Genomic DNA, 17854 nt, shown 5'->3' with positions numbered 1-17854 from the left:
TGTGCAAAATAATGGGAACCGTACATACAGTAGACCAAAGTAAGATACTCAAGGAAAAGCACTTTGTGATTGAGTTGCTAGCTGAGCTAGCTGCTTTTTTTTCATTTACTGGAAAGAATATCAAACCAGCTGTGGTTATTCTTCACATTGGGGTATTTTGAGAGACACTCTCTCAAAAAACAAACAAACGAACGAAGCCTGTCACTGTAAGGAAAACAACTGATGGTTTTTGTTGCTAATGATAAAAATCAGAGCTCTCAAGCCAAAATTAGAATTTTGGAAAATTTGTAACCACAATCCTGAAGCTTCGGTACAGCTTCCCTGTACTGAAAAAATTTTCTGATGTGATTGTTACATTACAAGTATGATTTTTTGATATCTTAATGAACAAATCTGTCAACATTTGGAAGATCTATACAACTCAGCGAACCAATTATTTTCCAGACAACCAAATGTGAGCTGTTACATTTGGGTGAAAGATCCATTCAGGGTATAAGACAAACCAGTGGACTCTAAAGAATATCCATAATGATCTGGAGAAAAGCTCTTAAAATACTTTTCCAACCACCTCTTTTCATGAGGCCAAATATTCTCCAAATACTAATAAGTTTTTATTTGACCAAGTAGTCAACCTTCTCTCCAAAGCTCTTTTTAGGCTAAGTGAAGCAAGACTAGCAAACATAAAGTAATACAGTCAGCCCTTCGTATCCCCACGTTTTGCATGAGCAGATTCAACCAACTAAGGACCGGTGTAGTACTATATTTACAATTCACAGTTGGTTGAATCCACAGATGCGGAACCCACGGATAGGGAGGGCCAACTATGGGACTTGACCATCCATGGATTTTGGTATCCTCGGCCGGTCCTGGAGCCAACCCCCATGGATACTGAGGGACGACTGTATAGACTAGATTTACTAGTCTAAGATTTATAATCATTACAAAGCTTTCAATAAGCAAAAGCAAAGGTTATCCAAAAATGCACTTAAGATAAACCTCATTTAAAAATATTTATTTCTCATTTAAAACATGTTCTACGGCTGCTTACAGAGCTTTTATAGTCCCAACTTACCAAAAGTTGTTCCACCAACTTCTTCACATTCTGCCCCATCTCTGGGGACTGTGATCCGCTACACGCTAGTTTTATTAACATTGCGAGGAAGTTCTTACATTTCTTCACATTTTCTAGCATCGTCTAAATATAGAAGTATAAACAAACACTCACAAATGTTAGCTAGAAAATATACTTAAAGAAAATTTGTAAAGAGTTCTATTTATGTAAGGTACAAGGGAGAGCTTTACCGGAGAAAGACTAGTCTGAGCAGTGGCTGAGTTCTCTGCTGTGAGACTGGGCTCACTTGAGGGGGTGGGTGGCGCTCCCAAACTTGAAGGCTTCAGGGTAGCCACAGTATTCAACGGCTTTGCAGGGGTCACTGTGACAACACTGGTTGGCACAGCCACAGACTGAAAGTAAAAGCGGTAGATATCGAGAGATGTATTACTATGATATGCATCATGGCGAGTGCCTCATTTCACAGACTACAAATGGATCTTGACATCCTTGCTTTTATATTATGCTCTACTAGTCTAAGGCAATGTAACACCATTTACCAGCTCTGGACTCTGGCAGCTCTGGGTTTCATTCTCACCTACCTACCTATTTATCACTGACACCCAAGTGTTGACCTCAGGCAAGTTACTTTATCCTAACCCTCTGATTCCTGTTTGTAAAAAACAAGGACAGCATTGGTACCTACTATCCTGGGATTGTTTTTAAAAAACAGTGCCAAGCACGTAGTCCTCAAATATTATTAATACTTCTCCAGAAAAATTTGAAATAGTAAGTTTTTGTAAGAAAATATAGAATTTCTTATTTTATAATATTCTGCTTTTTATTAAGTATAAATCTGAGAGATCTATTGATCGTCTCATATTCAGATAAGCTGCTTTTATGTAGACTATTAGAAAAACAGTAATAGCTTTGTAATTTGTAATAACAAATATTACAAAATGTGATTATCTTATTTTCACACTGAAAAGAATTCCGGTTGTTTCTTCTATCCTCTATTAAGTGAGGTGTGATTATAGCACCACCTGCAGGATAAAAAGTTTAATATAAGAAATCGCAAATTGGGTAATAATTTAGACAAGCAGATTGAGATAAAGCAACAATCTTACTTTAAAGACAAACACTAAAAGTTACAGAACATGAGCAAAGTTTGAGGGTAGGGGAGAGAATAGCATTTACAATTCACACAGAAAACTGAACAGTGCACCATCATTTTAATTTAAATACTTGTGTTCTACAGGCATAAAACACAAAAAGGTCAGGTTGTTATTACCCTCAAGAAACTTTCTTTCTGCAACAATTAATATAAGTGAATTCAAATATACATCAAAAATTTCCACTTTAGGGCTTCCCTGGTGGCGCAGTGGTTGAGAGTCCGCCTGCCGATGCAGGGGACACGGGTTCGTGCCCCGGTCTGGGAAGATCCCACGTGCTGCGGAGCGGCTGGGCCCGTGAGCCATGGCCGCTGAGCCTGCACGTCCGGAGCCTGTGCTCCGCAACGGGAGAGGCCGCAACAGTGAGAGGCCCGCATACCGCAAAAAAAAAAAAAAAAAAAAATAATTTCCACTTTAGAAAGACTGAAGCATATATTAGACAAGAATGTTTTGGAGGTAAAAAAATGGGAAAGAAGTTTAAAACACTGATTAATGATGAAGACGAAAACGTATGAAATGTTAAGCAAAAAAGGTGAAATTAAAAATCATACCTAAATTAGTAGTTTTATTAAATATTAACAGATCTCAAAGACAACAATGAAAATGAAGTCTCGTTCTTAGTCTATCCCTAGTCCTGCTCTTCAAGGACAAGTACTGTACAGTTCCCTCTGAATCCTTTTGGAGATCTTCTAATAAACATTCTTAGGTTTATGTACAGTAAACACATACTCTTTTTTCAGTGAGTATGTTTTATACACTACCATTAATTCTCTGTACTACTATATTTAAGAAAGTAATGTCGAACTTTAGCTGTTGACTATGATTACCTCGCAGGACTGATGGGAGGGGTTCCTCAGGCGAGTACTGTCCCTCTTCCTTATGAAGCAAAATAAGGCCCAGCGAAATGTGAGCTCAGGAAAAAAGTCCTATTTTTTGTGAGTAGAAGAAGCATTTGTGGCACTCCTACTTTCCTTGTCAATATCTTATTCTGTCTCCAGCACAAAATTTGTCCTTCATAACTCTTTTTAATAGAGCTACTACCTGTACCTTACCAGATACCTGCAACTCTTAAGAGGCATGGAGAAATACACAATCCTGGTCTTACTCTATGTATATAATCACACTGCCGTAATGGACGGACTGTTTTAAACTCAATCATAAATCTCAATATTCTAGACCAGGCAACGCTATTTCCATGCTTTGCAAGGCTGCACTGGCACTGATTAGGCATGTCTAGGGGACAGGAGAGAAAAGACCTGGGGTATATGTGAAGTAAATTGTGAAAATCAGTTATATTAATACACAAGAGTCAGTGAAATTAATTGTATACAAACTTAACAGACTAAATTGCCTTTTAAGGAGAGTCATCCAAGTTCTAGCTCCTTATTTCCAAGAAATGCCTAAAATTGAGATGCTTTACCTCTCAAAGTGGACACAGAAATTATTCACTAACTTCACTGATAATTTCTGCTGCCTTAGCCTACCACTAAGGAGCAACTCAGCTTAAAAAATGCATCAATCTAAATTAAGAAAAGTTATACACACCCTGCATGGAAACAGCAACTGTAGACATATATATGGAAAAATAACCCAAGGAAAAGAATTAAACAACACATATATACCATTTTAGTACAACTATATGTACTAAATCTTTAATAAATAGATACAATAAAAAAATTGATTTACTCAAAATACTGTGGAAGTTGAAACCCCTTTCATAAAATAACTGTATTGTAAATTCTTCAAACTTCGTATTTTTCTGTTGCCTCAACATCCCTACAAACAGGCTGTGAACGCCTTGCCCAGGTGACCAGGTGCACCAGTGTGATAAGGCTGGTCCCTGCCACAAGTTCCCTTTCTGCTCTCCCAACTGTGACATAATGACATTCAAACACACCAATGAAATCCCCTCACGTCTTTCACTTGTGTACTCCATACCAACCCTCAACAAAGGCACTTGCCCCCAGGTCCTCATTCCCTCTCAGATCCCCACTTGTTTGGTTGAGTCTGCCCCGGTGCTCCTCCCATATGGCCCCCTGCATGTCGTTCCATGCCACCCTCTTCTAGGACCTGTCAGTATAGGACGTCTCTTTCACTTTCATATACCTTCCTGTGGTGTTATTTGGTGTCCACATCTGACTGATCAAAAACAAAAAAAAAAATCCCATTTTAAGAAACATAATTATTTCTTACAACACATAGCAGCTATCAGTAGGCCTAAATTCATACCCTTTGGCCCAGTGATCTCCCCAGAATAACCTAAGGGCAGGGGGGCAGGGGGGAGGTGGAACCTAGAGTTTGAGACAATCAGCACAGAGGTCATTAAGAATATAGTTTACAGAGTCAGATAGAGACCTTGGTTCAAATGCCCCCTTTGCTACATATTAGCAGAAATCATGCAAATTTCTTAACTTCTCTAAACTGATTTTCACCTACATAAAATAGAGATAACACTTCCTTACAGAATAGTCACAGGATGAAATGAAATGAGATGAGGGATGTAAAGCACTTAAAAAGTGTCCAACACATTAAGTGCTCAATAAATGGTAGCCATTATTAGCAAAAAAAACCCAACAAAAACAAAACAACAACAACAAAAATTATGTTTAAAATCAGGTTCACTGATCACCATCTCTGTTAGAGGAAGTAATACGGTTAAGTAATTCTGAAACACCAAACACCATGTTTGATCCACAGCATGGGATTTCACATAACATGCTTCAAGAAGATGTACCTTCTATACAGCAAAGGAAGTACAACAGTGGTCCCATGATCATGGGATCCACTGATTATATCAAATATGGCATGATCCAGAAGCTGCCTGCCTAGTAAAGTATTAGGACAGTGTTCAGAAAACACAGGTGAAGTGCAAACTCAGAGACAATACTCTATGAAGATGGAATTCTATCCTCCATCTTCTAAGACTTAGTGCATACTCACTGAATCAAAAAATTCTATATGGTACTATGTCCCCGACAGGACAAATATATGAAGAACCAAGGAATCAAAGAGTAGAAGGAAGAATGGCTCCACTTATCATTACTCCCAAAGATCCACTGGGGGATCCTGTGCTTCCCATTCCTGCCAGTAGTGGGCACACTTTCACCAAAGAACATAGCAAGAGTCCCTATAAACTTAGACACCATGGCTGCCTCTTGGACACTTCAGGGTCCCTGCGTCCAGTGACCAACAGGAAAGAGAAGAGTCATTATCATGACAGGGGTAACTGACCTGACAACTGGAATAGGTAGGGTAGCTTTTACACAATGAAGGCCAAGAGGAGTTTATGCAGTGAATCCAGGTGATCCACTTAAGTGCCTCTTGGTATTTCCTTGCCCAATTGTGATGATAAATGGACAAGTGACACAACTCTTGCCTCAAAGGACTGTGGCAATTTGGACCTTGGATCCCTCAGGGATAAAAGTCTGATCACACTACCAGTTAAGACCCAGAAGAGTTGGTAGTTGAGTGTGGGAGGAATCTAGAATGGATGGTGGAGGAGGAAATGATGGTATCAGCTGCAGCACTGGGGACTGTAGTTCATCCTACTAACCTCTTCTTTGCTTCTCCAAGGAAGAAACCTATAGAAATCCAAGGAGAGCTGGTTTCCAACACATATGAGGAAGTAGATCCCAGCAATTCAAGGAGTAGACTGTGATACACCATCACAAAGAGAGATTTGTGTTATCCTAGCTGTTGGGAATGCTATTTAGACAGATGACAATTGTCAGCTCCTTCAGAGTCTGCTTCAGCTACAGAGAATTACCTGCCCATGAGCACAACTCTCCCTGGAGAGTCCACATCCTACGACTGATCACAGAGGGGAAATTATGGCTCAGCCAACCATGTTGGCACACAGTGGGACAACTCTGACGTGCTACACTTGCTCCAAAGCTCTCCATCAGGTTGGCTGAGGCTTTATTGGACCTGCATCTAGTTCAAACTCTTACTCTCCTTCCCTTCCACAGGTATGAATCCCTAATAAATATCCCATACACCAAAATTCTGTCCCAGCACCTGCTTCTAGACACTGTGACACATGAACATTAGATGCATTTGTATTAATTTAATACATTCAAATAAATCTGATATTCCAAGAATATACACCATGTTCATCTTGTGTTTCCCATACTTCTAACAGCTCCCAGTTTAATAAGTGTCCTCATATATCATTGAATTGCTCTCTTCAGGAAATAGCTAACAATAAATAATAGCAAAAGATGAGAAAACAACCAGTGCGCACATGGCCACAAGTCACAACTTACTTGCACTGGGGAAGGCTTCGGAACAGTGGTCACCACAGTAGTTCCTATTTGTGCCAGTTGTTTAACAGGTGCCACTGCCACCTTCTTGATTAACTGTGAACTAGAATTCTTGGGGGGGAGGGGGAGATAGTACAGAGTCATCAGCATTAGTAATTTAAAATTAATCGGTACTATGGCAAACATCAAAACACTTTACCACAGCAAACTTCTTTGTTATAACTGGTTTTATAACCTCATGAATTTTATGCATATTTTCTACTATTAACCTAACTGGTCAATTGGCCATTTCTTATTCCTAAAGAGGCAACTGATTAAACAGATAAATATCACAGTATTTCTGCATTAAAATATTGAATTTTACTCTTTGGCTCACACAGAAAACATATAGATACTTTTTTTTTTTTTTGGTCATTTCTATTGCTGGTATCCTTTTAGTCTTTTTTTAAAAATAACTTTAATTAAACTTTATTTTTTGTGATATAATTGACATATAACATTGCGTAAATTTAAGGTGTACAATGTGATTTGATATATTTATATATTGCAGTGTGATTCCCACCATAACAACTATATCACATCACATAATTATCATTTTTCTTTATTGAAGTATAGTTGATTTACAGTATTCTATAAGTTTCAGGTTTACAACATGTCAATTCACAATTCTTAAAGGTTATACTCCATTTATAGTTATTTTAAAAGATTGTCTATATTCCGTGTTGTACAATATATCCTTGTAGCTGATTTATTTTATATATAGTAGTTTGTATCTCTTAATGTTCTACCTCTATCTTGCCCCTCCCCCTTAGATTCTTATTTAATATATTATTATAAACAAAAGTCTGCTAATCTATCTCCTCAACCCATAGCAAACAAGAAAGGGAAGGAGCAGCTATCATTGACAGATACAGAAATAGAGAAAATGACTGGCTGAGAACCTAGAATCAAATTATGAGAGAGTGGGTTGGGGGAAACTGGCAAAGAATGATATTACCACAGAATACAATGAAACTTTTTATTAGGATGAGCCTGCTTCACCAAGAAAATACTATACTACATTCCACATTTTCTGTTTAACCAAAGAAAGATGCTCATAAAAATATACTTTTTAACTCTGGCACACACAGGATAAGCTTTAGTTACCTAGAAAGATGATCACGTATGTAAAATAAATCATCTTCTAACAATGTCAAGTTAATGAAATATTACAGCAGATTTCTAATTTTTTTAAAGGTAATTCCTATATGATATGGATAAAAAATATTATAAATTGTAGTGTTAATATTTTACCACAAATTAAAATTGAAGCAGAATGGCTATTTTCTTCCCGTTTAGAGATGCACATAGCCCTTTGAACATCCCCTTGAGGACGACAAAATCTTTGCGTACGAAGATTAACTTATTAGTTTTGCCAAACGACAAAACCAAACACCTAGATTAAATTAACATATTCAAAGAAAGTAGCTTAATTCAAAAAGTCGAGCAGAATCATCTCTTCTATATTTTTACTGGCAAATACATACAAATTTATATGAAGATAACTGCTGGAAAACTGAGGAGGATGAAAAAAACTTTAATGTACATTACCTGCATTGTACAGATTTTGACTGTTTGAGTATTCGTTGGTACAGCTGGCCTTGAAGTTATGTTACTTGTGGTCTCGGTTCTTGTTACAGCTTGCTGAGGAGATACCAACATCAACTGACCACTGTTACTTTTGATCAAGACTGTTCCTATAGTTAAAAGAAAACAAAATGTGAGCTAATAAAGTATAATCATCACATATTCTTCTTCCCCTTCTTTCAGTGCTATAAAGTGTTCTGAATAAGTGGTTAGTTAGTACATACTGAATTCCATGTCTACTAATTAAGATATATAATATGGAAAAAATGTTGTCACTCAAAGCTATTTAAAATATTAAAAGTCTAAACATATGAACAAGATACTCCTGAAGAAGGCAAAACACTTTTCCTCATGACATCAAACTATTTATAATGCTACAGTAAGACGGTATGGTAACAGCAAAAGACTACACAAACTGACCAATGGAGTAGAATAGAAAACCCCCAAATAGGCCCCAAATAGCCCGCAGATACGTCATATCAAATTTTTCTAAAATCACTGCAGATCAGTGAGAAAAAGAGCTACTATTCAATAAATAGAGCTTGCTCAATTGAATAATGGAAAAGATGAAAAGTTTCACACCATACACAAAAACCCAAGGGCATTAAGGATACAAGGATAAAAAGTAAAAACTTTTAGACAATGTAGAAAACTGTCATTCTGAACTTGGGATAGGGAAAAATTTCTTAAATAAGTAAACTTTGATACATACAACTATATTTTAAAAACTTTTGTTCAGCAACAGATATCTTCAGGTAAAAAGACAAACCACAAAATTGGAGAAAATTTGGGGACTTCCCTGGTGGCGCAGTGGTTAAAAATCCACCTGCCAAGGCAGGGGACACGGGTTCGATCCCCAGTCCAGGAAGATCCCACATGCCGTGGAGCAACTAAGCCTGTGCGCCACACTACTGAGCCCACGTGCCTAGAGCCTGTGCTCTGCAAACAGAAGCCACCACAATGAGAAGCCCACGCACTGCGACAAAGGGTAGCCCCTGCTCACAGCGACTAGAGAAAGCCCCTGCGCAGCAACAAACACACAACACAGCCAAAAATAAATAAATTTTTAAAAATAAATAAACTAAAAAAAAAATTGGAGAAAATTTTAGTTCACGTATATTCAAAGAACAAATATCCAAAATGCAAAAAAGAAACACAGATACCAGTGACAGGGAAAGGTAAATTAACACCACAGTGAGATATCACTTTATATCTACCTAGAGAGAAAAAAATTAAAAAGTCCAGTGACAATATTAAGTGTTAGAGAGATGTGTGGCAACAAAAACTCTCAACATCTTTAGGCTGGTAGTGTAATTTGGTACAACTGCTTTGTTCAACTCTACATTGTTGTGCCAAACTGGTTCCAATTTGCATACTCTCTAACCCAGTATTTCTAACGTAAAGAGATTGTTGTCCATGTAAGTAGGAGGTACAAACAAGAATATTCATAGCTGGAGTTCCATTTCTGGAATGGCAGCATGAAGAGCTCAATAAAGCCACTCCCCAGCAAAACAAGCATAATGTGAAAATTATTTTTAAAAACAACCATTTAAAGTCTTTGGAAATGCCCTAAGGCATACAGAAAATGACTAGACAATTATTAAAGAGAATCTACTAAAACTCAGAACAGCAAGAATCTGTGGCATCTGAACCATGACCCACTCCCTCTCCCTTCTCAGTTCAGGCATTGTGGACAACATAAGGCCTCCGTCTTTCCCAAACTCCCAGTTGAGGGCTATGGTATCTCCCTGGGAGAAGCAGGCCACTAGCATTTCCCATCTCTGCCACCCCAACTTGCATACAGAAGAGAACAAATTTGAAATAAGTGCATCCAAGAGTTTCCAGGCTTCTTGTTTCACCCATCCCTACTCAGAAAGGGAAGGCTCTACCCCAGGGATGGCTCAGAGAATACTTGGGGCCCAATCACCCTCACCCCAGTTCTTTCATAGGGTGGAGGTCCCACACTGGAAGAGGTAAGCAGAGAAGACCAGAGGCTACCACCATGCCCAGTACCCCACTTCTAAAACATGGATATCACTCAGAAAGAAACATGCCACAGCCCTGGGTACTTGCTTCAAACATCTCCCAAAAGAAACTGACTTTATTTCCAACAGAGTGTGGGAAAGGTCAAGGCTAAGGTCACTCTCAAGTACAACAGAACAATTAAAAGGTTTCTGGTATCTTCATGACAGATATAAGCTAAGTCACAGGCATATCTCCAGTTTATCAGAGAGAACAAGATAAAGAAACAACTAAGAAGGGCCCTTCTGGGATGAGAACCTCAAGCAATGACCTCAAAAAACTACCCCTTGTAAAGGAGTCCACATTTAATTGAGTCAGACTATGGAGGAAGTTAGGCTCTAGGGCACTGTTGAAAACAAGAGGGTAACTGGCTGGCAGTGAGTGGAGCCTAACAGCTATGCATGACACCAGCTGAAGCAGAAATCTTAACAGAGAGATCAGAGAAAGAAACAGTCAAAAACAGCTAAAACCACTGTCATCCCAGGGTGGCTGTGCTTATGCCCAAAGCTGCACCCTGTGAGGAAAACAGACTTCACTAAAATAACACAGCCATTTAAAAAAATAAACAAACAAATAACAATAACCCACTCAGGGGAGTAAAGACCAGTATCTAGACTTGCTATATTAGTTTTGGGGCTTCCCTGGTGGCGCAGTGGTTGAGAATCTGCCTGCCAATGCAGGGGACACGGGTTCGAGCCCTGGTCTGGGAGGATCCCACATGCCGCAGAGCAACTAGGCCTGTGAGCCACAACTACTGAGCCTGCGCGTCTGGAGCCTGTGCTCTGAAACAAGAGAGGCTGTGATAGTGAGAGGCCTGTGCACCGTGACAAAGAGTGGACCCCGCTTGCCACAACTAGAAAAAGCCCTCACACAGAAATGAAGACCCAACACAGCAAAAATAAATTAATTAATTAATAAACTCCTACCCCCAACATCTTCTTTAAAAAAAAAAAAATATATATATATATATATATATTAGTTTTGCTCAACAAATTACAAGACATACAAAGAGAAAGAAAAGTGTGACACAGAAAAAGGCAGGCAACAGAAACCACCTATGAGGGACTAGATGTTAGATTTAACAAAGACATCAAAGTAACTGTTATAAATATGTCAAGAAGCTAAAGGAAATCATGCTTAAAGAAGGAAGATATGATGATGATCTCAACAAATAGAGAATAACATTAGAGAAATAAATATCATAAAAAAAGGAATTCTGTAGTTAAAAAGTACAATAACTGAGGGCCTCACTGGTGGCACAGTGGTTGAGAGTCTGCCTGCCAATGCAGGGGACACGGGTTCATGCCCCAGTCCAGGAGGATCCCACATGCCACAGAGCAGCTAGGCTCGTGAGCCATGGCCGCTGAGCCTGCGCGTCTGGAGCCTGTGCTCCGCAACGGGAGAGGCCACAACAGTGAGAGGCCCGCGTACCGCAAAAAAAAAAAAAAAAAAGTACAATAATTGAAATAAAAATTTCACTAGAGAGGCTTAACAGCAGACTTGAATGAACAGAAGATAAGTCAGTGAACTTGAATATAGTTCAATAGAGATTATGCAATCCAAAGAACTGAGAGAAAAAAGAATGAAAATGAACAGAGCTTCATAGAAACGCGGGACAATGATAGGCGCACCAACGTAGGCATAATGTGAGTACCAGAAAGAGCAGGGGAGGGAGGGGAAGGAGGGAGGGGGGGAGAGAAAGAGAGAGAGAGAGAGAGAGAGAGAGATAGGAAGAGAAAAAATATTCAAAGAAATAATGGCTGACAATTTCCCAAATTTGATGAAAAATAATCTAAACATCCAAGTAGCTCAACAAACTCTAAGTAAGATAAATGCAAAGAGATCCACACCAAGACACAATATGATAAAAATGTACAAAGAGAAAATCTTGAGAACACCAGGAGAAAAATGTACAAGAGCACTGCATTAATAGGATTAACAGTTAACTTCTCATTAGAAACAATGGAGGCCAGACAGCAGGGGTATGACACATTCCACTTGCTGGGGAAAAAACAAAAAAAAAACAACTATCAACCAACAATCAGACATTCCCTGAAAATATCTGTCAAAAAAGGAGACAAAATAAAGACATCCTAGACTGGGATTGACATATACACACTACTATATATAAAATAGATAACTAATAAGAACCTACTGTATAGCACAGGGAACTCTACTCGATACTCTGTAATGGCCTATATGGGAAAAGAATCTAAAAACAGAGTAGATATATGTATATGTAAAACAGATTCAATTTGCTGTACACCTGAAACTAACACAGCATTGTAAATCAAATATACCCCAATAAAAACGTAAAAAAAAAAAAAAGACATCCTCCTTAGAGGACTGAGTGCTAGCAGACAAACCAGACAGGAAATACTAAATGAAGTTCTTCAGGCTGAAAACAAGAGACTCCAGAAAGTAACTCAAATTCACATGAAAAGGGCACTGGTAAAGTTAATTATATAATTTATATGCATATTACTGCTTTGTCTTAATGGGTTTAAAAAACAACTATATAGAACAATATATATAATTGTATTCTTGAACCTATAATATATTAGATATGTAACATATTTGTGAACAATAACACAAAGAAAGTGGTCAGGAGCAAAGTTGTACTGCACTAGGGAAATGACTTCAGATGGTAACTGGAATCTATAGGAACAAATGAAGAAAACTAGGAATGGTAAATAAGAAGGTAATAAAACAAATGCTACAAATATATCCTTGTGCTCCTTTCTTCTGTCAGCATCTTTAAAAGACATATAATTACATAAGGTAATAATTATAACAAGGTATTGTTGGCTTCGTAACATATCTAGATGCAATATGTAGAGCAATAATAGCACAAAAATAAAAAAGAGGGAAATGAGCTAAATAGGAAAAATGTTTCTACATCTCACTGAAACAAGTTAATATAAATGTGAAGTAAATTCTAATAAGATGTATATTGTAAGCCCAACAGCAATCACTAAAAAATATATATTCTTTTTTTTTTTTTTTTTTTTTTTGCGGTACGCGGGCTTCTCACTGTTATGGCCTCTCCCGTTGTGGAGCACAGGCTCCGGACGCACAGGCTCAGCGGCCATGGCTCACGGGCCCAGCTGCTCCATGGCATGTGGGATCTTCCCAGACCGGGGCACAAACCTGTGTCCCCTGCATCGGCAGGCAGACTCTCAACCACTGTGCCACCAGGGAAGCCCAAAGTATATATATTCTTAAAAAATATTATAAAGGAATTAAAATGTTACACTAGAAAATATTCACTTAATGCAAAGGAAAGAGGGAACAGAGGAAGAACAAAAAAGAGAAAATATATAGAAACAAAAGTAAATGGCAGGCTTAAACCCAACTATATCAGTAACATTAAATGTAAATGGATTAAATAATCCAATCAAAAGGCAAAAAGTGTCATACCCAATTATAAAATAGGATTCAACTATATGCTGCCTACAGAAGACACACTTTAGACTCAAAGACACTAAAAAGGTCAAAGTAAAAGGACAGAAAAGACATATCATCCAACAGCAACCATAAGAAAACTGGAGTGGCCATACTAATATCAGACAATAGAGTAAAACATAATGTGTCACTGGAGATAAAGAGGGATACTTTATAATTGATAAAACAGCCAATGGATCAGGAAGATTTAACAATTACAAACATACATACAACAAAGCCCAAAATATATGAAGAAAAGTTGACATAAACGAAGGAAAAAAATAGAGAATTCAACAATAATACTTGCGAGACCTCAACACTCTACTTTCAATGAAAGATAGATGTCTAGGTAGAAGATCAACTAGGAAATCAAATACTTGAACAACACTATAAACCAACCATACCTAAAACACATCAATAGTATACTCCACCCAACAACAGCATTCTTCTTAAGTGTATGTGGAACAGTCTCAGGATAGGCTACATGCTAGGATATAAAACAAGTTTAAATAAATTTAAAAGGACTGAAATCATACAATGTGTGGTCTCCAACTACAATGGAGTGAAATTAGAAATCAGTAACAAAAAGAAATTAGGGGAACTCACAAATATGTAGAAATTAATTACTGCTAAGTAGCCAGTTGGTCAGTTAAGAAATCACAAGGGAAACTGGACTATACTTTGAGATGAATGAAAATGAAGACACAACATACCCAAATTTATGTGATGCAGCTAAAGTAGTGTTTAAGGAAAATTTATACAGCTGACCCTGGACAACGTGGGGGTTGGAGGTACTGACGCCCCACACCCCTGTTCCGTTGAAAATCTGCATGTATCTTTACAGTTGGCCCTCAATATCTGAAGTTCCGCATCCACAGATTCAACTGATTGCAGCTCATGTAGTAGCATAGTATGCACTTATTGAAAAAAATCTGAGTATAAGTGGACCTGTGCAGTTCAAACCTGTGTTGTACACAGGTCAACTGTTGTTGTAAATCCCTCTATTTTAAAAGAAGGATTAGGGCTTCCCTGGTGGCCCAGTGGTTAAGAATCTGCCTGCCAATGCAGGGAGCGTGGGTTCAAGCCCTGGTCCAGGAAGATCCCACATGCCACGGAGCAACTAAGCCCGTGCACCACAACTACTGAGCCTGCGCTCTAGAGCCTGCGAGTCACAACTACTGAAGCCCGCGCACCTAGAGCTCGTGCTCTGCAACAAAAGAAGCCACCACAATGAGAAGCCCGCGCACCACAATGAAGAGTAGCCCCTGCTCGCCACAACTAGAGAAAGCCCGCGTGCAGCAATGAAGACCCAACACAGCCAAAAACAGATAAATAAATAAATAAATTTATATATTAAAAAAAAAAGATCTGAGGAGATGTGGGAAGCCCTGAAGGATTTCAAGTAGGAGAGACATTATTATATTTGCATTTCAAAAAAAAAATAAAAGAACGATTATTTGAATTAATAACTTAACCTATCTTAAGACATTGGGGAAAAAAGCAAAATAAAAACTATAGCAAGAAGACGAAAGAAAATTAATAAAGATTAGAGCAGGGATCAATAGAATAGAGAATAGAAAAACAAAAACAACTGAGAAAAATCAAAACAAAAGTTGGTTCTCTGAACAGACCAACAAAATTGACAAATCTTTACCTAGATTAACTAAGAGGAAAGGAGAGAAGGCTCAATCTGCTAAAATTAGGAATGAAAGAGGGGATATGACCACTAATCTTACAGAAAGAAGGATTATAATAGAATACTATGACCTATTATAAACCAATAAATTGGATAAATAATATGAAATGGACAAATTCCTAGAAACACATAAACTACTAAAACTAACTTAAGAAAATGGGCAACCTGAATAGATCTCTAACAAACACAGATTGAATTAATAATCAAAAATAGTATCCACAAGATAAGCTCAGTTCCAGATGGCTTCACTGATGAATTCTACCGAACATCTAAGGAAAAATAAATCCTTCACAGATTCTTCTAAAAAACAGAAGAGGAAACATGTGTCAATTCATTCTGTAAGGTCGGTATTACCCTGATATTAAAACCAAACAAAGACATCACAAGAAAACTAGAGACCAAAATGTCTTATGTATACCAATGCAAAAATTCTCAACAAAGTACTACCAACTGAATCCAGCAACATTTAAAAAGTGTTATACCCCATGACCAAGTGATATTTATCTCAGTATGCAAGGTTGGTTTAAGACCCACAGCGAACACCATACTTAGTGGTGAAAGACTAAATGCTTTTCCCCTAAGATCAGGAACATTTGAGATGAGGAATGAGACAAAGATGCCTACAATCACTATCACTTTTATTTAACATTATACTGAGAGTTCTAACCAGGGAAATTAAGCAAGAAAATAAAATAAAAGGCATCCAGAATAGAAAGTAAAACTATCCACATATATTATGATCTTCTATATAAAAATCCAAACAAATCCACGAAAAAAGCCATTAAAATTAATAAACAAGTTCAGCTAGGAAGAGGATACAAGATCAATTTAAAAAAATCAACTGTATTTCTATACATTTCCAATGACTAACTATAAATGGAATTAAGAAAAAAAATTTTATTTACAATAGCATCAAAAATAATATACTTTAGGAATAAATTTAACAAAATAAGTGCAAAAGCAATACTGTGGAAACTACAAACTGTTGCTGAAAGAAATTAAACATCTAAATAAATGGAAAGATATCCCATGTTTGTGGACTGAGAGACTTATACTTGCTTTGTAGGACTGTTAAAGGGATCAAATGAGACAATATGAGCAAATTTATGAATTTTAAAGTTATTGGTGGTAGTTGTTATTAATGCCTTAAGGTCCACAACCTTTGAGTCTTTCTAACTCAAATATGAGTTAAAGCGACTTCACAGCCTTTGAAATCCAAACTGTGGAGGGCGCATATGGTGAGCACCGAAGACAACTGCCTCTCATTTCATGACGTCCAGGAGCACTGTTACAACTGTGGGAGCAGATGATCATGTAATATTCCTTTGATAAAGCTAGGGTGGAAACAAGAACCACGAAGATTATCCAGGAACTAATTCAGGAATTTGAGAAATGCAAAACCTATACCATGTCTCAGCATGAAGGAGTTGATGAAAAAGGACCAGAACCATTTCACAAGCAACTTTTCACAAACTTCTGTACAGTAAGACTGAGAAGCAGAATTTACGAAGCACAGTCTATGATATAAAAGAAGCAATCAAGTCCTTACTCATCACTCTGAAATACATTATAGAAGAGACACAGAATACCAAAAAAGGAAAGAGCCACAGTCTGGTCTAAATCCCACAAATTCATAAAAAAGAAGACTGAAGAGATTACCAAAAATATTCAACAGAATAATCTTCAGGGCTTTGCTACAGTTTCTTTCATTTCCTCACAATGCCCCCCTTTTTGTTTCCAGCTCCTGCTCCCTGGAAAAACCTGTGGTGCATATGCATATTTTTTAAAAACTAGTTCTGTTCACAGAGGAAATCCTGAAGTAAAGAGAAATCAAATAAAGTATTCATTACCTTGGGAAAATCAGAGCTGACTCCTATGTAATTTAAGCATCCTTGAGCAATCCTCTGCTAATCCTCAGTATATAAAAGAAGTAGAACAAGACCTTTTTAAAATGTTATTTTAATCAGTGTTTCTATGTCATTCCTCAAGTATTGGTTATCTTATTGTGCATCTGTGAGAGCACAAATATGAGTATGTCCTTCTGCCACACCTCAGCAGAAATTCCAAAAGCTGCTCTTCAAGGTAACTTCTCACCTCCTCTCTAAATAACAACTAAAGGCAATTTATCCCCTCTATTTTGTGGGAGTTTATCCATGGTCGACAGCATAACAAGTTATAGTGTAGTGCATACTTAGGCTGTGGTCCTGGTTTGCTGCTGTTTTGCTCTAGCAAGTTTCAGTTTTTGTTTCTCTGTGTAATAAAAAGATCAGGTTCTAAAATGCTATAAATCGCCTTTTAACATTGCTACGCAAGGAGGCATATTGTACACACACCAAGTGGTAAGCACAGTGTTACGGAAAGAATAGAGTTAAACAGACCTGAATTCAAATTCCCTCTGACATCTATGACTTGTCTGGCATTGGGCAAATTCTTTACCTTCAGAGACCTTTTTCCTTATTTGCTATCTATCTATTATGACCAGCAAACAAAAGAATATAAATAATGTATAAAAATAATAATGGATGAAAAGTGCCCAGCAATATAATGTTGTATGTCAATTGTAGCTCAATTTTTTAAAAAA

General features: G+C 37.6%; 1 protein-coding gene across 4 annotated transcripts in view; it reads right to left on the bottom strand.

Annotated features, from left to right (window-relative positions):
- TAF4B (TATA-box binding protein associated factor 4b) overlaps positions 1–17854 on the bottom strand; it is a 125264-nt gene that overhangs the window by 105288 nt on the left and 2122 nt on the right. For 2 of the 4 annotated variants that reach the window (XM_022586876.3, XM_022586874.3), the window contains exons 2-5: positions 8076–8221; positions 6489–6596; positions 1303–1464; positions 1073–1195 (exon numbers count right to left, since the gene is read on the bottom strand). In XM_022586876.3, coding sequence (XP_022442584.1) covers positions 1073–1195; positions 1303–1464; positions 6489–6596; positions 8076–8221 — 539 coding nt within the window. The remainder of the gene's footprint in view (positions 1–1072; positions 1196–1302; positions 1465–6488; positions 6597–8075; positions 8222–17854) is intronic. The other 2 variants (XM_089895022.1, XM_022586875.3) reach the window with 2 other exon arrangements.

This window comes from Delphinapterus leucas, chromosome 14, assembly GCF_059928025.1.
Source record: "Delphinapterus leucas isolate spDelLeu-1000000601 "Yukka" chromosome 14, BTC_Dleu_Yukka2, whole genome shotgun sequence".
Taxonomy (NCBI): domain Eukaryota; kingdom Metazoa; phylum Chordata; class Mammalia; order Artiodactyla; family Monodontidae; genus Delphinapterus; species Delphinapterus leucas.
This window is presented reverse-complemented; position numbering and strand designations above follow the sequence as displayed.